The following is a 21719-nucleotide window of genomic DNA, read 5'->3' as shown; positions in this document are numbered from 1 at the left end:
CTCCTAGTACACCATAATGACATATATAGTGATTTTTTTAAAATGCCATTCTGGAAAGATGGATGATTACAGTAATTAGGAACTGGGTTTAAAATTATTCTTTTAAAATTAGCATTGTTAGTGTAATTGTAGTGTAACAGGAGAAGACCTTTTGGGCACAGCAATTAACAACTTTGCTAAAATAGCAGTCAGTGGAAAAGATTTTTCCCCTTATCATTTAAAAATCTATATACAGCATTAACTGGCGTACTGCCATAGCAATATAATTAAAGTAATAGTTTGCTATCTGTTCAGCTACAAAGGTGTTTTACTGCTACTGAAATGATTAATTAAAAATAAAATAAAAGGATAATAAAAAAAGATAATGTCCACAACAAATACCACACACTGAATGTGCTCACCATTCACCAAATAGTTAACCAAGGAAATTGGGGATTTGGCACCAACACAACCCTCTGTGAGTATACTCTACCCCTCAGAGTGTACTGAGGATAAGTTGATGTTACCTACCCCCAAATGCTCTTGGATGTTGCCCATTACTGGGCGGAAATTATCTGATAGAGTATATGTATTAATTGTATTGTGGTGCTTCTGACATGAACAAAGAAAAAAACCAAATAAATCCCTTACCTAGGTTAAAAACCGCACCTTTTTTGAATTACGTAGTATTTCGCTTCCATTTTAATTTTTCCCTCCATTCTGGCCATATTTCTGATGGGCCAAATGGCCTCCAGAGAATCAGTGGGGGGGGGCTGTAGAAAATTTGCCCCAGAACAGCTGAAATTGCCATACTCTACTATAGTGGTACTGTATGAGCTTGCTGGCAGTCTGAGTTTGTCAGCATTGTCATTCAGTGCCTGCCTACATCTGAATAAGAGCTCTAAAAATTATTTTTAAAAGCAATTAGTTACCCATAGAATTCAAGCAATTACCATTATAGTTAACATTTTTTTAAAAAAGCAACTAAGTAATTGTTATTCTTTACTCAAACTAACACTGCAGCATTTTGTGCCTAAAGTGCAAGGCACGCCTAAGTAGTGAGGTCTCGGTCCCATGATTATAAAAGTAACTAAGCCAGTTAGCTTTATACCACAAAAGGGAGGTATCTTTCTTTACCTCATAGCCATTAATGGCAGAATCCTACGGAGGAAAGCAACACACATAAAGGCAATTCAACAAGTGTTCCCCCACCCCTTTTGCTTGCTGTTTGTCACATGACTGGAGCTCAGCTAGGCTCATAATAATTTGTTGAAGTAGAGAAGATGAGGGCACACACAACAGACGGGCCGCAAAAACAGGTAAAATTGCTTGCGAGGGGTCCAAGTCCCCTGATAACTCCCAATGTTTATTTTGATTTTAAATCTGGCCACTAGAGGGCACAGGAGGGTGTTTCAATTTTTAAAAGCTCCCACAGTGTGTGTGTGTGTGTGTGCAAAAAAGCAAGAGGGGAGCAAGGCTTCGGGGTGCAGCCTTCCCACATCGCGCTGGATAGCTGAGTGTAGCTCCTGAACCACTGAAAGATGCCCAATCCTGCCTTAAATATTAACAAGGCTAGGCTGGTTTGTATTCTCGAAGGCTTTCACAGCCAGGATCTGATGGTTGTTGTGGGTTTTTAGGGCTCTTTGGCCGTGTTCTGAAGGTTGTTCTTCCTGATGTTTCTCCTGTCTCTGTGGCCAGCATCTTCAGAGGACTGGAGGTTTGTTTGATATAAGCATACCTGCACTGTAGCAGCTGAGGAAGTGAGCCACCGTTCAGAAAAGTTTATGCCAATTTAGAGATGGGCATGAACCACGCGTTTGGCAGTTTGTGCTGGTTCGTTCAGTGGCCGAAGAGGTGTTGGGTGCTTCCCAGCCCCACCTCCTACGGTAGGTGCCCACTCAAAGGTAGGATCCCAGTGGGTGGGTGCCCGCCCAAGTAGGTGCTACTGGGAAGTGCCAGACACCCATTCAGCCAATAAAGGAACCGGCAGCTCATTTCCATCTCCACGCCAAATGAAACTTGTTTGTCTTAAAGGTGCCACGAGATTCTTTTTGTTGTTTCAGCTACAACAGTATAATGGACGTGGCTCTTCTGGAAAGGTTTGTAACTTGTTACTTCCAAGCTCTGATTTGAATCAGCTCATGCACAGCTTTGGCCAGATGCCAGCTTCCTGCTCAATTCCAAATTAGTTATTTTCCTTCTGCGGAAAGAACACAACAGGCACCAAAGCCAAAGAACTCTAAGGAAGGTTCTATTTACAAGCCTCTGCTCTTCAGAATCATTTATTATACCAAATGCTTTTGTTTGAAGCCTGCTTCCTAACTTCACCGCAACTGCCATAAACAATGTATTGTCAAACACACTGTTGACACACTCACTATAATCCACAAAATGTAGCATCTGTTGAAGGCTGTATAAATGGGGCAAGGGGGCTCAAAATAATCAACAAAGCCATTTAAAAAACTTTATCTAGGCCAAATAAATAAACAAATCAACTCACGGGATATTTTTCCAGGGGCTCCATCAGCAAAGCATCACCAAATATTAACCTGCAATACTCTGCCATTTTTGCCTGCTGTTTAGGGCTGAAAACAGACAAGAGCATAGAATTAAATAAGGATGAGGGGTTTTTTGTAACATTGTAAGTGCCAGCAATAGAAAGTGTAATAGTCTTTAACTGCATGGAGAGGTATAATTTTCTGATCCTATCAACTTAAATTGTTCTCCATAATCCAGAGTCATTATGTTATTATTTTGACTTCTATTACAGCTCTTATCACACTTTTCCTCTACATTTATATAGCACAGTAAAGGCTCTCAGTTTTGAAACAGGAGACAGCAAAAAGTGAATAAGGTCAAAATATTTACAAGTCCGCCCTCTTCCCCAAATAAAATAATGCCATTTTTTCCTAAAGGCTACCTAGATTGTTTACAACAGATGTTGGAACATGGTCAGAACATACTTTTTTTTAAAAAAATAGTTTGAGTGATGGAAAAATGACATCAAAATATCTATAATTAAAATGCATAAGCATTTCAGTGACATAAATCTGCAGGGCAATATTGTGTGAGCTGGCAGCAGTTCTTGGATGCTGAGAGCAAATAATAGAACAGCACTTGTTTGTGTATTGGCAGACTGATTGGATTTATATGCTATACCTTTAGTGGAAACACAAGTCTATGACGTCATGTAACAATACAATCAATATGACAATTTCCTGATCTAGAGCTAAAATTAATACAAAAAGGAAAGCGAATATGAATATGAGAAAAGGAATTTAAAAACAATCATAACAGAAGGTAAGTTATAGAAGGCAGCTGTGTATAATTCTGTCTTCGCTAAATTTCCTGACTATCAGGTGGGGAAAAGCCTGGCGTGCCTTATTTGGAAGCTTATCCCAAAGACTGGGGGCCACTACCAAAAAGGTCTGATTCCTTGTTGTTGCCTTTTTGGCCTCCCTTGGTGTGGCCACTTTTAGCAACGTGGATTGTAGCTGATTTCTGAGAGAGATGTCCAGACAAGTACTGAAGGTCTGAACCAGAAATCAGTCTGGCTGCTACATTTTGGACCTCTGAAGTTTCCATTTTCAGGGGCAGCCTGAGGTAGAGAACATTACAGTAATCTGTTTTTGAGATTACCTTTGTGTGAACCACTGCTACTAGGCATTTCTTATCCAGGTAGGGGTGCAAGTGAGCAATCAACGAGAGTTGATAAAGTGTACTCCTGGCCATGGCCGATATCTATAGAGTGTTCTGGGCCCAGGAGTAGCCCCAAGATGCAGACCCGATCCTTCACGGGGAGTATAACCCTAACAAGGCCAGGTAACATCCTCTTTAGAGATGGGGTGGAAATAATGAGGGTCTGGCCCCATGGGGCCAGACTGTCCACTCACCATTCCGCTGCTGACGTGAGTTCAATGGAGCCTTCCTACTGCACCATTGTCCACAATGGATCAGCCACTCCTGGCAGGAGGTGGGATGACAAGCCTCTCTGCCAGGTTGCAGAGTGGCTAATCCATTGTAGACAACAGCGCGATAGGAAGGCTCCTTCGAGCTCACATCAGTGGTGGAATGGTAAGTGGGGCTGGATCCTTATTATTTCCACCTGTGGGCGGATTATATGAATACCCCCATCTCTAATTCCTGTCTTATTTGGATTCAGTTTCAGTTTATTGGCTCTGGTTCAGTCCATTATTGACATGACACAGAACTCAAGGACCTATGCAGCATCACCTGCAGATAATGCGGAGATCAAGCTGCTGTCATCAGTGTATTGGTGAGAGTGAGCCCCCAATCTCTGTATGACTTCTACTGGCTTCATGTGGATGTAAAAGAGCACTGGGGAGATGGTCGCCCCTGAGATTAAACAATACCATAAACATCTGTACCATCAGAAAAGCTCCTGGACAAAGTGGCTTTGAGGATGGTTTCTGAAGTCCTGGAGACCACCACTGAACTGTTTCGTGGGCAAGGGTAGGCACCCACTTCTTTCAGGAAAGACTGCATGAAAGAATAGTTCTTTGTGAACACTTTGTGTTCCAGCAACAGTGACTGCTGAGAAGGAAGAATTGTAAAGGAACTCATCTGCATGTATCTTTTCACTTCCCAGGAGAGTCACTGGGTGAGGTTAAGATTCTGTTTTGTCTCTAGAACCTTTTGTCTCTAGAACCTTTTATTAAAGGTTACAACAACAACAACAACAACAACAACAACAACAACAACAACAACAACAACAACAACAACAACAAAAGGCTGATCGCCACAGTTGCTGGGTCTAGTTATTTTATGTGATTGATTTCCCAGAAAGCTTTGTTCCCTAGATTACGATGAAACATTTCCCCCAAAAGAGTGGTGACTGCCCCAAGGGGTGAATATTTAATGGCAAAAGAATTGCTCCCTATGTGTATGTGCTTCAACTCAGGCATTTTGAAAACCATTTTCTAAATATGCTTTTCATAACATGTCCATGCATTCCAGAACTGTTTATGAGCTTCTTCTGAACCCACATTTTCTCAGAATAAAGAGAACATGTGTCCAAACCATTTCCATCAAAGCTGCAAAGTACAAGTATTGGACAGTTTCAAAATACCCTGACTTTTGCAGTATTTATGAAAATCCATAATTTATGGAAAGACGATGTATTATTTACAGAAAATATTTTAATTACTTACGAATCCACATGGTTTTCAAATGAGAGTAGAATGGGGAAAGGAGAGGTCTTAAACGCACATTCAGCAATTGCTTCTATTACTTCCTAGAAAGGCAAACAATCAGAAATTACTGGTAAGAAAGAATTTCTTTGTTAGTTGCAAACACACACCTCTTCCAAATAGGAATGAATTCCACACACAGTCAGAAGCAGCTAGATATCTTCTTGGAAACAGGTTCATCCCCCCCCCTTTTTTTTCTTCTGTTCTAACTTTTTAAGAGACCAAAGGATCTTCAAAAACAGTTGTACTCATTTTGATTTGCTTTCTGATCTTGAAACATGCTAAGATGTTGTCCCGCTCGGCTGTTGGTCTCTGTCTGTGCAAGAGCAAACAACTACTTGCGCACAGAAATATGGCCTCCATAGGGCACGTCTGTATGCCCAAAGCAATGTCTTTTATGTCTTTTATATTTGCATAATTGAAATAGTCATGAATTGCCTGTCAGCTTTCTCAGCACCTCTCAAGAGGGCTTCCTTTCAATATAATTTTTCCAGACTCAAGACATTTGAGGCTTGTGTTTGATGATGCTAAACCTTTGCAGGGACAAAAAGTGTCATCTCCTCAGTATAGAATCAAACAAGAGGCAATGGTTAGAACCCAACAGAGAAATGGTCACTCAATCCAAATGCTTCAGAATGATAGGAGTTTGCTCTTAGGTCGCTGAACAGCTTTCCACAGTGGTCTGCATTCTGGCTAGGAGTTTTTAAATAAAAAATAACTTCTCAAAGCTCTGTATTTTGCCTCATGTGCTATCCGAGACCGAGACTGACAAACGTTTATGAATACAGTGGACCCTTGACTTACAGACAGCTTGACTTACAGACTTTTTGAGTTACAGACTTCTCTGGCCGCAAAATTTAGGTTTGACTTGTAGCCTGAGAATTGACTTACAGACCAGAAAAAAACCAAAATGGAACAAAAACGGCTTGTTATGGGATTAATCGGTTTTCAATGCACTGTAGGTCAATGGAGACTTGACCTACAGACTTTTTGACTTGAGAACCGCCTTCCAATACGGATTAAGTTCTCAAGTCAAGACCCCACTGTACCTCTCAATGCCTGTGATGGGGCTTTCTCAATTGGTAATGGACTTTTCAAGTGGGGAAATGGTCTGGGCCTCTCTTTCTGGACAATGACTGTGTCAATCTGAATATGGAGAGGAGGGGAGAAAGGGGAGGACAAAAGTAGCATCTCTAGGTACAGTGAGCTGAAGCTGTGGGTGCTGTTGAACATGGTTGCTCTCCGGGGGATCTGATGTAGCTAAGCTGTCTGATCACATACGTTCACTTGGTTCTACTCTGCTCTGTCTTTGCTATGGTCTGTCTAAAACAGCTGTTTATATTTATATCCTCCCTTTTCTTCAACAAGCTCAAGGTGGCCACATTTTCCCTCTCACAGCAGTCCTGTGACATAGATTTGGCTGAGAGAAAGTGAGAAGCCATGTAGGTGCCTCTATGCTAAAGCAAATATTGCAAAGGTAGTGGGTATCCACCATTCTTTCTTTCTTTCTTCCCAAGAAGTTACTTAACCTCTATTGTTAACCTCTATCCGGATGAGGGTCAATAAACTGAGGCTCAATCCAGACAAGTCTGAAGTGCTGCTGGTAGGTGCTCCATCAGATAGGTTAAAGGGCCATTTCCCTGCATTAGACGGGATTACACTCCCCTAAAGGACAGGGTCCGCAGCTTGGGGGTGCTCCTTAACCCCGGTCTGACCTTGGAAGCCCAGGTGGACTCGGTGTCCAGGGGTGCCTTCTTACAGCTGCAGAGAATATATCAACTTCGCCCTTACCTGGATGAGCGGAGCCTGGCAGCAGTTACTCATGCACTAGTAACAACCAGACTGGACCACTGCAATGCACTATACGTGGGGTAGCCTTTGAAGACGGTCCCACGACTGCAACTGGCACAGAACCGGGCTGCGCGGCTGGTAAGTGGTGCCGCTGCACGGACTCATATCACGCCGGTTCTGAAAAATTTACATTGGCTGCTGGTTGCTGCTCGGGCCCAATTCAAAGTGCTTACTTTGACATATAAAGCCCTAAATGGCTTAGGACCTGGTTGCCTAAAGGACTGCCTTCTTCCATATGAGCCTGCCCGTCCTCTAAGATCAGGCCAGGAGGCCCTTCTGAAGGTGCCATCCCTGAAAGAGATGAGGGGGATGGCATGTCGAAATAGGGCCTTCTCAGCTGTTGCCCCCCAACTTTGGAATGCCCTCCCTCTAGAGAGCCGCCTGGCTCCGACACTCTTGGCTTTTCGGCGCCAGGCAAAGACCTTTCTGTTCAGCCAGCATTTTAATTAAACAGTATTCCCTAGATGGCCACATGAGCAGTAGGACTTATTAATTTTTAATGTTTTAAAAAATTGTTTTAATATATGGCATTTTATATTATCTTTTTAAATGTTTTTAATGTTTTTAAGTTTTAATGTTGTACGCCGCCCAGAAGCCACTGGTACTGGTGCGGCTAAAAAAATATTGTAAATAAATAAATATTGTGTGGAGGACAGCTGCTCTATCCTCCATGATGAAACATTACGGTAGATCCACTGCAGCCCTCCTCAGAAGGATACTGCTCCAGACAATGCCTTCCAGTTCCATCTCTCTCTGAGTGTATGGACTGTACACAAACATATCAGTTTGACTCCATATCGAACATTATGGTTCCATCCTACAAGATCCTGGGACTTGCAGTTTGGGGAAGTATTTGGAGCTCTGTGTGAGAGGTCTCTGCTGCTGTCATTTGGGCAGCTATATCAAATGGATCCATCACAATAATATTCCATGTATGGAGAAAAAAAAGAGAAGGATATAGGAAGACCCAAGGACAAACCCACAGATGATATTTGAGATAGGTAACTCTCGAAGAAGGGCCTAATGGTGGGAGGGAGGCTTGTCTTATGTTCGAGGCTTCCTGCAAATATATTGCCAAGTTACATTAGCAACTGGTTTTTGACAGGAACATTTCTACAACTGATTATATAAAATGCATTCATAAAATAAAACATAGATCTCTCAGCTTACATTTCAGAAGGAAAATAAGAGGCTGGAAATACATGCATGTCTTTTCGTATCTCAACCTCCCATATTACTCAGTTATGAAATGAAAAAGAACTTGAGTCAAGTTGTATCATAGTGAAACAGGGCTGGTTTTGTGTCTCTGCACATGTCAAATCTGTTCTTCAGCTGAAATGACAGCCAAAGCAAATGGCTGTGATATGGGCAGCCAGGGTCCAAGCATTTGCTGATTAATGATCAGCCACTAATAATTCAAAACTGATTTACCCATCTTGTGACATGTACCATTTTGCTGTATCCATGTACTTTGCAAGCTGAAAAGCAAACTGGAAGCAACATTTTTAAAGATACATTTAAAAATAGCCCCTTAGTCAAAATACTGGGAAATTATCCATAGTTCCAAACAAAACAAGGTAAGGGGGGGGGGTTAAAATAAAAGAGGCAAAGCCTCAAACTTGTTTTGACGTCACCTTTCACTATTACTATAAACCAACATCTTTATAGAACTACTACATCATTAAACTAAAATGCTAAACTAAATAAATAGAATCTGGAAGTTGAGTCATGGCAACTGGACTTCTTTCTTGTTAGGTTGAAACATTTTGCTGCTCATCCAAGTAGCTTCTTCAGTCATAGATATAGATAAATAGAAGTATTTCAGGGAAGATATGCATGCCACAGTGACAAAAACCTAAATAACAGAGTTTTGTTGATTTATTAAAATTTGCATCTCATAAACCTTCAGTACACAGGGCAGGTGACCATGAAAGACAAACTCAAGACAAATCAGATAAAAACAAGACAAATAACAGATAGAGCATGATATAGCAATAATGGAGAGAGGAAAAAAAACACACACAGAATTCCATAGTAGTTGAAGAGTTTTTAAATGTCTAGGAGAATAAGAATTGCAGTATCCTAGCACTGTACAGCTAAAACATGGGATGAGTGCCTTGGGAGAGTACCTCAAAAATTAGGAGGATCAAAGTCATTAAAGTTTACTTTTCAAAACAACAAATCCCAGAGTCCCCAGAAATTGTGAGATACTCACAGTATGTTGTCTGTGAGATTCTGGGAGCTACAATCCAAAATGTGATTTTTCATCTCTGTAGGGCAGTGGTTCTCAACCTTGGGTAACCCAAGTGGACAGCACTTCCCAGATGCCTTCACCACCAGCTGTGGTGGACAGGATTTCCAGCAGTTGTAGTAGTCCAAGAACATCTGAGGACCCAGGGTTGGCAACCACTACTCTAGGGGCACCACAACTAAGAAGCCCCTTTCCCCAAATGTTGCTCAATTTATTGTAGAATGTGGTGACACTGCCCCTTTCATATCTCTAGTAAACAGTAATAAAGAATTGTAGCTAAAGACTTTGTTGCACATTTTTCTTAGTATAATAAAGTTCCAAACCTGAAAATGGTCTACATTTAGAAGACTAGGAGCCAGAAAGTAACTAAAAGGAAAAACAATACGCTCAAAAGACACGTGAGAACATCCAAAAGTCAAATTTAGATAAATTGTAGATAGAAAACAGTACAATCTGAGGCATACCTACTCAGAAGAAAATCTCACTGAATTCAAAGGGGCCTATTTCCCAAGGCAACTGGGGAGGGGGGCATCCTACAGTCGGAATGACACAACCATGGAGAGGGGGAAAGAGCCCACATGGAACAGTTAGGCTCTCCACTGATATTACATAACTGTGTCACATAAAAAGACTGGTAAAGATCAACAGCAGGCTGCACAGCCATCATAAAGAGCTCATGCAACTCCTTGAAGATAACACATTTAACTGCTTGCTACAGCCTAAGTCATATGTACCCTTTCCCGCTGCATCATCATTCTTCTCTGTTTTTATAAGACTTTGTTTGTAATGCACATATGGAAAAGACCAAGTAAACATATTTATTTGATGCTTTTATGGCCTATATCCTAACAAATAGTCAAATGCATTTTTTCACGACTGTCTTGCAAGTATATTTTAATTGTCACCAGCTTTTTCATAAGCTTTTATATAACAAAACCAAAAATAAAACTTATTTGACATGTTTTAAGCATCTGATTGCTGATCTTCTGTATTAAAGGACCTGTTAATACAAAATTGGGGAGCTGGCAAGATATCTCAGTGGTTTGGATTCATATGTGAGCATATGGCTGCTCATTTCCACCAGCATATATCCAACTTCATTGTTGCTACATGCTGGCCAGATAGTTTGTGGCTTAGGTATCTGGCTGCTGAGCCAGAGGTTGGGAGTTTGATTCCCCTCTGGGCCTCCAACCTGTGTGGCCTTCGGCAACCCACACAGTCCCAGGACACACCCCAGAAGAAAGGAATCGTAAACCACTTCTGAATATTCTGTACTTTCCAGGAAAAACCTGAAAAGAGTCACCGTAAGTCACATGATGATGATGATGATGATGGTGATGATGATGACGACGACGACAATGACGACAATGACGACAATGACAGCGACGATGATGACGATGACAACAAAACTGAGCCCTGGCTTATTCCTTCTGTTGGTCACTGGTACTATTGTCAGTTCAGTGGTATCTCATTCTTCAAGATCCAAAGATCCAAACTGAGGCCAGGGACTGAGCCTTTGTGTTGTCACAGGGTGGAGCAGGCAGTGTTTGGAAGTGAGGCTAGAACTACTTCAGAGCCAGCTGATTGTTGAAACAGACCAGAAGGGGAATCCATGTGAACGGTCCCAGAATCCATACAATGCCTAGCTAAGCAAACTAATATGCCAACCCAAAGTTCAAGAATTCTTATTTGTTTGATAGGCTATCAATGTACCCAACAGTCACAATGATTGCTGCTGTTCCCATAAGGGTCTCTATCATACACAGTTTCATCTACAGTATATATGATACATAGGGATCTTTCCTAGGGTCTAAATTGGAACTGGGGCTAGTGGAAAGCTCATCACCAGTCCACAGGGAGATTTTCTTCCCAGTCTTTGCAGTCAGGGCTCATTTAAAAAAAAAGATACCTCGCGAGAGGCTAACAATCCCTCAGTTTTTCTGGCACGCCATCACTGCAAGCATTACACATGTACAAACACCTTTGTCCGGAACCAGTGAGCCTCAGCATCAGTTGGAAGTGAGTGAAGGTGAGTACCCAGAATTTAAAGCTAGCTCACAAACAAAAATCAAACTTTCTCTGTTGCCAGAGCTGCTCATTCTATAAATTGTCCCTTTTCCTGGAATTCTGGAGAAGTTCTAAGGCTCCTGCTGGCACCCAGAGACACGGCAATCATAATCACCTGGGATAAGGGGAGGGGGGAGCCCACAAGGAAGGTACTTCACCAAGTCTCATTTCCACTCCTACACATAGAAATCATGGTTTGGCACAACTCTATGCCTGTGAGAGCATTCTGGACCACTAGGATCCCCAATCCAGGCTGCAGAAATTCTGAAGTCACTTCTGCCCCTCTCTGAAGCCCCACCCCTTCCAAAGAAAGATGAGCAGGAGGAACATAGACGGGGGCTGTTCTCAGCCAGGACCCCACTTCACTCCTCCTGTTCCTTCCTTGTGAGAGATATGGAGGGTGGAGCAAAGTGCACTCAGCCCCCCATCTGAGAGGTGAACTGCGATGGAGCTGGCTCTCACCGTGATAACAGAATGAGCCCAGGTTCCCTGGGAGGACAAGTGGAAGTAAAATGCATAAAACTGGTACTTCTAAGACTTGTCTGCATCCCAACTTTGCGATTCAGCCATCTCCCCAAGTGCCAAATGAATATGCCTACTTTCTTTCCACCCCTGCCTTCTCACATGATGGAGGGAGGATAGATCTTCATCTGAAGCATGACCGAACTCTAGACTGCAATTTAACTATGAAGCCAGTGATATTACCAGGTGTGGTCACTACTAAAGAAGTTCATTTTTTTGTTTTGTTTTGTTTAGTTTTTTTGGCTGAACAGGTAGGTGTTTGGCGCTTCCCAGCCCTGGCTCCTCTGCTGGGAGTCCACTCAGAGGCAGCACCCAGAGGAGGCGGGGTAGAGATGTCTGTGTGAGTGCCTGCCAGAGGAGGCAGGGCTGGGAAGCACCAAACACCTGTTTGGCCAATAAACGAGCCATCACAAACTGCCCACTTGGTGGTTTGTGTCCATCTCTAGTCATAACTCTGACATCAGCAGTATTATTATGTCATCAGGCCCATTGCAGGAAGGTTGGTGAAGTGAGGATCTGGGCAACACATTCAAACTGGTTCTGAATCCTCAATGCAGGATAAAGCAGAAATAATTACACAATTATCAGTTATGGTCCATGCTACAAGTTCTACATTTCTAAATTCAGTTTTGTTGTTATGTACTGCCAAGTTGGAACCAACTTGTAACAACCCTAATAGGGCTTTCAAAAATGTTTAATATTTAAAAAAGTGGCTTTAGCACTTCCACACCCCTAGTGAGATTCCATGACTGAGCAGGTCTTCAAACCCAGGGCTCCTGAGTCTTAGTCCATCACTCAATCCACTGTGGGTATCCAAATTCAGTTTGGTAACCTAAATTAATATCCCTCTACCTTTTGTAATTTTCAGTGTACTTGGAGAAGATCAATGTCAAATGTACACTGAGTGCCTCTATGAAAAATGAAAACATATCCTTGTATAATATAACCATATTCAATGGGGTGGCACATACATACAATATCACATCATGATACCTGCAAATGTACTCAGCATATTCAATCTACCTCTTTTCCTTCCATAGCAGCAAGACACTTTTTTAAAACTGATTTCACTTGTCTAACAAAGCAGGATAATTCCTAGATTTGAAATCTGATGCAAAGCACACAAGGGACATAACGACCACTTAGTCGACTGCTGTGCTTTGATGCATAAAGTCTGTAGCTGAAGGGTATGCAGCTGATGCCTGTCTAGCTTCAGCTGAAAACCCCAGAAGGAAGAAGGCCACCTCCTCCACTCACATGGTTTCCACTGTCAACCTGAAAAAGACTTTCAGGTTAAAAGTGTCCCAAAACAGAGCCTTATGGCATCTCACCAGATTTACTTCTTTACTTACAGATAAAGTACAGATAAAAACACAAAAAACTTGTAACATTAGAACACAATGAAATGAATTAGAAGATTAAAACATTAGTAAATAAAAAGCACAATAAAGACATTGTAGCACCGACTAAAAGCTTTTTTCTTAAGAACCAGTCCATGACCAACAGCAATTGAAGAAAATGATCCATGCCTACACCCATTCTACTCTCTTTCATAACAAAAGTGTCATGTTAAACAACAGTTTAACAAACGATGTTGAGGAAAGAACATCTGCTGAAATTACCACAAGGGAAGTCTGAACTGTAGTGATAATATGATTATGATTAGCATGGCTAACAGTCCTGTAAGAGTCTTTCACCATATTGGCTGCGCTTGTATATAGTGGGAAGCCAACATTTGGGAAAAATGATCATGAGCCATACAATGTGTCAGCTTCTTTGGTTTTGGCATGCTGACATGTCAGAAAGCTAGAAAGATAAACCAAAAACCAAATCAAGATTTATTTCTCTGGTTCTCACTAGCAGAATTCTCAAGAATTCTTGCTTACCAGAATGTGGAAATACATCTTGACACTTTGGATAATCTTACTAAAGGCTAAAGAGAGGAATGAAATTGTAAATGTATTACAAGTGTGTGTGTGTGTGTGTGTATATATATATATATATATATATATATATATATATATATATATATATATATATATATATATATATATATATATATATATATATATATATATATATATATATATATATATATATATATATATATATATATATATATAAATAGTGTATACTTGTAATACATTTACAATTTCATTATTAATATATTAATAATTTATAATTTAATTTATAGTTTATTAAAATTTAATTCATAATTAGTTCTTGCAATAGAAGCCAGAGATTCATAGAGATGGGACATACGAGATACTTTTAAAATTGCAATAATGCCTCTAATATGTCAATTATAAATTTGTTATTTAAAATCAACAGTAATTAGATAGCTATTTTGTGGTTATAGTAACTTAGGTCCATATGTACATTTGGCTCTTCCTTTATTATAGGAACAACATGTTCTCCTTTATCAGGATGAAGGAGAACTACTGATATGAACTTAGTATGATGTTTTGTTGACAGTGGCAAAGCAGAAAAGAAACAAAGATCTCTGTGACTTGGACACCATCAGTATATTTTCATGCTCTCATTACTCCTTCCTTGTTTAAACAGTCAAGTTGAAATGTTTTTGCAGAGGAAAATCAGATAAAAATCCTGGAATGGTGGTGGTAATTACAAAATGCTCATTTTAAAATATATATATTTTTATTACCTCTTCTCTAAAATGAGCAGGAGTCAAATGAACCTGCACTCTGTCCTTTAATTAGGATATTCCAGTACCACCGTTTCCTCAAGATGCAATATATGTGATAGGTCATTCAAGCATGGCTCCATGGCCTGAAATTACTGCTAGCACAGAACCCAGATCAGCAAGGTGAACAATTGAACTAAGAGTTCGATGCAATACTCCACTTAAAATGGCCATCATACACACCTGCTTGCACTGGTACAACTTGGGGGACAAAACTGTCGTGTGTGTGTGTGTGTGTGTGTGTGTGTGTGTGTGTGCATTTGGTATTGCACACACACACACACACGAGTGAGTGCAATACTATATGCTATTGGAAAGGGAGTCCTCGTGGTGCTGGTGTTTTAGGATAGCAACACAGTTGAGTTCTTTGCAACACCTGTGCCCTTTCCCCAGAAACATTACACTCGCTGCAGACCAACATACTGTGATCATTTGGAGATATGAGATCATTGTGTGATACTGTATGTATGTGCAATCCATATTTTGCAGTGATTTGTTCTCGTTTTTCAAAGAGGCACCCACTTTCCATCATTTGTAGACCTTGGCCTCATTTTCATATTTGGAAACAAGTGGCACAGCACATATACAACTACTGAAAGAACATTTCTATTCGAGTGTGGCACTAACACACTCATTCATATTAATAAATTTGCACTTTTTTAAAAAAGCATCATCGTTCCGTCATTTTTCATTTAATATACAGTGATAGCTTTCAGAAACTGAGCCTCTGGTATTGAACATGTGCACATATCTGAAAATGACTACTTTCTATTAGTAGACAACTGGTTTCAAATTGATGCTCTAATGATATAAAAATTATGATAAATTGCATGACTGGTCATCAATGCTGCTGCCCTTCTAAGTCATTAGTCATGCTTTTGAAATATGGCTTTGTAGAGGCACAAGTTGGGGTTTCCAATTAGCATCTGCAATAAGATGTTTGGCAATATTTATCACAAGGCTCTGTAGCATTGGCAGGCTGCAAGTGCTGGGGCTGCATCGTCAAGGCCAACAGCCTACATATCAGCCATGCACCTGTGCCTCCCTCTCCTTCCTCATTGTTATGAGCTGGGACATCAAATTCCCCTTCTGCCCTGGCTTGTGCACTGTGAGCACTCATCTTCCACTTCTGAAGACAACCGGATGAGGCATGTCAGCCCCTTCTATATCATACCACATCTCCATGCCTTGCATTGAGGAACTGCATCCGTGTTATTGCATTGTGGTGAAGTGGAAGGAGTTGAAGGACAATGCATCAGAGTGAAGATTTATACACTTATTTCAGAACTGAAGCAGTGACACCATCAGATGAAGTCCCATATTAACTTTTGGGGTCTCTAATTTGAGAAGGCAACACAATGCTATGGTTTTGCTACAAATTAACAGAGAGGAAATCAGGGAATTACTCAAGCAGAGGCAAGGTACTGTACTTCTTGGACGGAGGAGCTCTTGCTTCATGCTAGAAGTTGGAGTGATAACACTTCTTCGTAAAATAATTTTCAATTCTAATTAAAAGCTAAAGCTGGGTGAAAGTCCCTTATTAAAGGTCAGTGGTCAGAATACTACTGTACTATCCTCACTGTGAACAGAAGTGAAATCTAGAAAGCCACAGAAACTACTTGACACTGCCAGGCAAGCAAGCCAGTGGGTGCATGACTAGAAATCTGCCCTCTAGGCAACAAGTACCTTGTCAATTAGTCCCGGTGGCATCTTCCTCATGTGATAAGAAGAAATAGGATTCTGGCCAAAGTGTTCATGATGTGTTCTTACACAGTCAGCACTGTCAGATTCAATGGAGATACCCTCCCCTCCCCCGTAACTATGCATAGAATTCCAGTCAAGTTAATCCTTAAAGAAAGGTGGGGATTATGCTCTGCACTACACCCTCATGTAAGCATGGTGAGCTACTGAAACAGGAAGAATACCATTCCACTGCTGCTCTTGTACCATTCTAGGCAGTTGGGCTGCTTTTAGTTTCTTAACATACTGCAAAGAGTAGGGCCTCTGTCTGCACAGGAGCAATGCTTCCTCAGATACAAGGTGGCTTGCTTGTTTGACATCACCAGCCTTTGGCAAGGGAAGTCAACAGCATAGGGCATAGAGGAAAATGTATTTTGCATTCAGCTCATGGAACCATATTTGAGCACATGGCTACTCACTTCCACCACCACCACATTTCCAACCTGACTGTTATAAAAGTTGGCTAGATAGCTCAACGGCTTAGGTATCTGGTTGGGAGTTCAATTCTCCACTGTGCCTCCAGGGAGCAGAGACAGCCTGTGTGCCCTTGGGCAAGCGGTACAGTCCCAGGGGGCTCCCAGAGGAAGGGAATGGTAAACTCCTGGGTACCTCAATAGCACTTCTGAGTATTCCCTACCAGGGAAACCCTAAAAAGGGTTGCTATATGTCAAAATTGACTTGACAGCACATGCTTATTATTACTATTATTAAATGTACAATTCTTTTTTTAGGTGAAGACTATGCATTCTACTGAACAGTTTCTTTCTCAGAATCTGAAAGAAAAAAATGACATGTGTGTGCATACACACCAAGTGTGTGGCAAAATGATTCAGTTACTCACATTTCCTAGGATTGTGTACAACGTCAATAACACAGCTTGTGTTTCCAACATATGTACTGCAATACTATTGCAGAAATCTCTGTATTCACTCTGTTTTTTTATTCACTGCCCCAACAGATGCATCACAAAGCATATACCTAAGCTCACACACAGTTGATATATACAATTGCTTTATTTTGTAAATCTGTTTTCATATAATGATGGAAGAGACTCTCTACAAATGTACCTTGAAGGATATTTCAGTTGTCATGGTGAATCCATGCGTAATGACTGGCTCTTCTTCAGCTGTTCGGCCTTTCCAGCAGTCCAGCTCAACACAGCGGCAGCCAGACAAAAGCACTTGGCGATACATCTCTACGGAAGAGTTACCAGCCAGCTGCCCAGCTGCAACGACACAACAAGGGTGGGTGAAACAAGGGAACCCATTATTGGGCTATTGGACTAAATACAAACAATAGAAGAATAATGAAGGCTTGCATTGTCCATTTTCCACAGTAGTTAGAAACAAGATGATCAGTTCCCTCTAGACCTATAAAACCTAATGAATGTCATGTCCCAGTCAATATTATTTTGCTTCCAAATGCAGTGATGTATATAGCTGTGAATGTGGGTCTAGAAAATTATACCGATGCATGGTGTGGGATCTGTTAGAAAACAATGCAAATGAAACATAAAAATATTTCAGTTCATATTCTCCTTTGTAAGAAAACATTAATAATATAGAAAGGAATATCTTATGGCAGCTTATGGTACTTCTTATGACAACTCCAAGATGTTAACAAAGAGGGTATGAGAAATTTTTCGATAAAGGATTAACTAAGATCTTTCATATTACTATTTATGTTTTAAGAAATCTTCTGGAAAACATAATGATAAATGCCATTTAAAGACAACTAAAGTATAGTTGGTACAGAAAAGAGCATGAGTCCAAATGCATCTTATAGATTGGTACAATTTTTTAGCAAGTCTGAAGTCTCTCATATTCTTAACAGCACCATAAAACCGAGTGATCAGCATTGACAGTTCATTCACGTTTTCACAGCTCTTGGAATTTTGCATGACACTCTTTACTTCCATTTAACTATTTTAGACTGATGTACACTCAGTGGGCCCCATCCAGCCAAAGTATAGATAGCAATTCCCCATGCCCTTGATATCAGTGGAGAGACTTGACCATGTGCTCATGGCTCCTACTGAAGCCATTGATACCAGACAACAAAATCCCATGTCAGTCTGCAGAAGACTTGGTCTTATCCCCTGCATAGCATGTTTATGATGACAGAATGAGAAGGCTTAATTTTAGCTGGACTGGATATGTTTAAGTTTAAGAGGGGAAAAAAATTGGCTGAAAGCCTGTTCCGTAATTTAGGATGATATATCATAAGCTGTAGCAATTTTTCAGAAATAAAAAAATATCTGATTCCTCCACCTTCTGAAGGTCATGGAGCTCCTGTGAGATCCTCTTCATTGTGGAGAATCTGTTGTGGGGGCAGAATGGAGGGCATCTATAATTTCTGAACATGCTTACTAGTGCCAGTAAAATCCCACGGATGGCTACATTTAGAAAGTAAAGACTTCTTCTGTGGCCCTTTTTCAGCTTCCCCATGATGAAAGGAATCCCACAGGAGCCCCCCAGACCTTCAGGGCAATGAGATTTTTTAATTTCCATGGCTGTTCATGATGTTATCAGCCTTATATGGTGTAGATCTACAAACAGAATTTCTGCCACTCTGTCTGAGAGACAACATTAAGTGAAACAGTCCACGTATCTTTTCATCTCTCTCTCATTCTGCACTGTCAATAGAAAGGACAAAAGTAGGTAATGAACCAAAGGATGCTAGAAATGACAGGGTGGGAAAAACAAGGTTTACAACACTGTTTCACAGTCTTCAGCCCCCAGATGGTGGCTGACATCATCAGCTAAAAAATATTAACTTCTCCTTGCTCCACTCCTGTTTACTGAAGTGCCCAAGAAACATACAGAAATGCTTGGGAGATGTCTACACCTACTGAAAAAGAGATGCTTAAAGACCCATCAATTCCACAGGAAAGTATGATGATAAACTTTTGTCAAAGAACTGTATAACAGAAGCCCCCCACAAAAGTCTGAGTGTAAAATAAGATGCTTTTGTAGTTTGGTGCATGTTGAAAGGAGGGGGGGATGAGAGGAGAATGAGATGCAGCGAACACTTCATATACAGGTGATTCCCAACCTGTTAAAACTTTTTAAAATTCAAAATGCAGGCTAAGAAGAGTTTCATAGTTAAGCCAAAGTTTTTCCTTAAGAGTACTTTGCAGAATACTGAAAGGCAAACAGAATATCTTTTGTCATTGCTCAGGAACATTTGGACAAGGACAAATGATGTGGAATGAAAAAACGAACAGCAAGAACTCTGAAACTGATATCCTACGGTATAGACCCAGGGAGAGAATAAGGGACTTTACCTAATGTGTTGACAGTACATGCTACATAACTGAAAGCTCCTCCTCACAAAAACTGCTCTCCCTCAGGCCATGTCATAACACAGCCAATCAAATCTGGTGATGGGATCACTAAAGGAAAGAAAGAAAGCCCCTCCCTCCCATTAACAGTATTTTGAATGGAAAGGAGCAAGAGGGTACACATGAGTCAGTACAGCCAGGCAGTGCTCTCCGTTTTGCTGAAGAGTTAAAGGTAAAGGTAAAGGTTCCCCTTGACATTTTTAGTCCAGTCGTGTCTGACTCTAGGGGGCGGTGCTCATCCTGTTTTTCAAGCCATAGAGCCAGCGCTTGTCCGAAGACAGTTTCCATTGTCACATGGCCAGCGTGACTAGGGAACGCCGTTTTACCTTCCCACCGAGGTTGTACCTATTTATCTACTCGCATTTGCATGCTTTCGAACTGCTAGGTTGGCGAGGAGCTGGGACAAAGTGATCGGAGCTCATTCCGTCGTGTGGATTCGATCTTTCGACTGCTGGTCTTTTGACCTTGCAGCACACAAAGGCTTCTGCAGTTTAGCCCACAGCGCTGCAACTTAGGTAAACCTAATACAATTATCAATATTATTTGGGTTGTTCTTGTCAAACTCTAGATTAAATACATCCCCAATCAGGATAGAAAAAAAAATCCCTTCTCCATTGAGCTGCCCTGAGTCTCTCCATGGGGAGAAAACCCAGAGAAAATTAAATAAATATTGCAAATCTCTTGCTCCAAATGTTTTTTTAAAGGCATGTGTGGCTTCAGTTGGCAGCAATGGAGCAAGGAAGAGTCAGCTAACTGTTCATTCAAGAGCTATAGAACATATGCCTCTCAACTGTGTGAAAAATGGGGGGGGGGCACTCTTCCAGTGTTATTAACTACAAAAATTGTCTGCTCTGATCCACAGTTGCTATGTTTTGCTTTGATAAGGAAGTCTGTGTCTGTCTGTCTGTCTGTCTGTTTGTTTGTGCACCTGACTATCTGTGGAAACCTAGAAAAATGTGCCTTGTTAATCACAGCAGATACAGAATCACTGTTCCTCAGCTTTTGGCCCTATAGAAAGAGGTGTTGCACAGTCAGTCCTTCAATGTGACAACTGTAATAAGCTACAGTCATAGCCAGCAGAAATCTATTGCAAAGCTGCACTCCAAATTAAAGGCTGCAGGCTTCAGGCACCAAAGAAAAAGAAGGTGGAGGGGGGAAAAGATTGAGAAAAATATATATATTTTTTTGCTACCAGTATAACACTTCTTCATGTTTGGGTAGAATATCCTCAGATTGCTTTTCTTCTTCCCTTTGATGGATAGCAACCTTGGATTACAAATGCTACATTTCCCTGAAGTGGAAGAAAAAGCTGTAATATCTAAATAAATAAACAGCACTTGATGTACTGCCAAATCTGGGTTTTTTTCCCCTCCAAGGTCTAGGAAAGTGGTCATTATAATTATGAATAAATTCATGCAGGGTGTATTTTTTGCTTTGTAGACTAATAGCATTCCTTTTGGGAAGCCAAAGGCTTGGCTACATAGGCCACTGTGTAGTGCAGATCGACCAGCTAAGGGGGCCACAAGATTTGGCAGATGGCCTACTTACATCAGTGGAATGCCCAAGGACTTGCTGCCATTGCTGGATCTTCTGGAAGAACAGCAGAAATGGGTCGGCACTGTGGGTGGGACAGTAGTGACACAGGGAAGCAGACATTCACACTGTACCATATACCTTTTCAATCCATGGCAACACAGCTGTTGAAGGACAAACTTGACAAAAGCTCCAGATGAGACACAAAAGGAAATCTGGAAATGATCTCTCTCTCTCTCTCTCTCTCTCTCTCAACAGTAGTGCTAGGTCCATCGTAGCTACAGTGCCACAGACTCTGTGTCTCCTCTATACAGAGCCAACCTGTGTGGCCTTGGAGAAACATCAGAGTCCCCGGGTGGCCCCAGAACAAGGAAATGGTAACCCACTTCTGAATACTCTGTACCTAGAAAACCCTGGCAAGGGTTACTATAAGTCAAAATTGACTTGATGGCATCTAATTATTATTAACAAGATCCACAGAGAACATTGGGTATGGCTGTACTGCAGCCAAAGCTGTGC

The 21719-nt window shown here is 41.1% G+C and overlaps 1 protein-coding gene across 1 annotated transcript in view; it reads right to left on the bottom strand.

Moving 5' to 3' along the window:
- The window catches only part of PLCB1 (phospholipase C beta 1), a 587785-nt gene that overhangs the window by 130695 nt on the left and 435371 nt on the right, over positions 1-21719 (bottom strand). The window contains exons 11-13 of the mRNA XM_020809018.3: positions 17392-17549; positions 5151-5233; positions 2480-2564 (exon numbers count right to left, since the gene is read on the bottom strand). Coding sequence (XP_020664677.3) covers positions 2480-2564; positions 5151-5233; positions 17392-17549 — 326 coding nt within the window. The remainder of the gene's footprint in view (positions 1-2479; positions 2565-5150; positions 5234-17391; positions 17550-21719) is intronic.

Source organism: Pogona vitticeps, chromosome 1 (assembly GCF_051106095.1).
Source record: "Pogona vitticeps strain Pit_001003342236 chromosome 1, PviZW2.1, whole genome shotgun sequence".
In the NCBI taxonomy this organism is placed as follows: Eukaryota; Metazoa; Chordata; class Lepidosauria; order Squamata; family Agamidae; genus Pogona; species Pogona vitticeps.
Note: the sequence above shows the minus strand (reverse complement) of the source record. Positions and strands in the feature narration are given on the sequence as shown.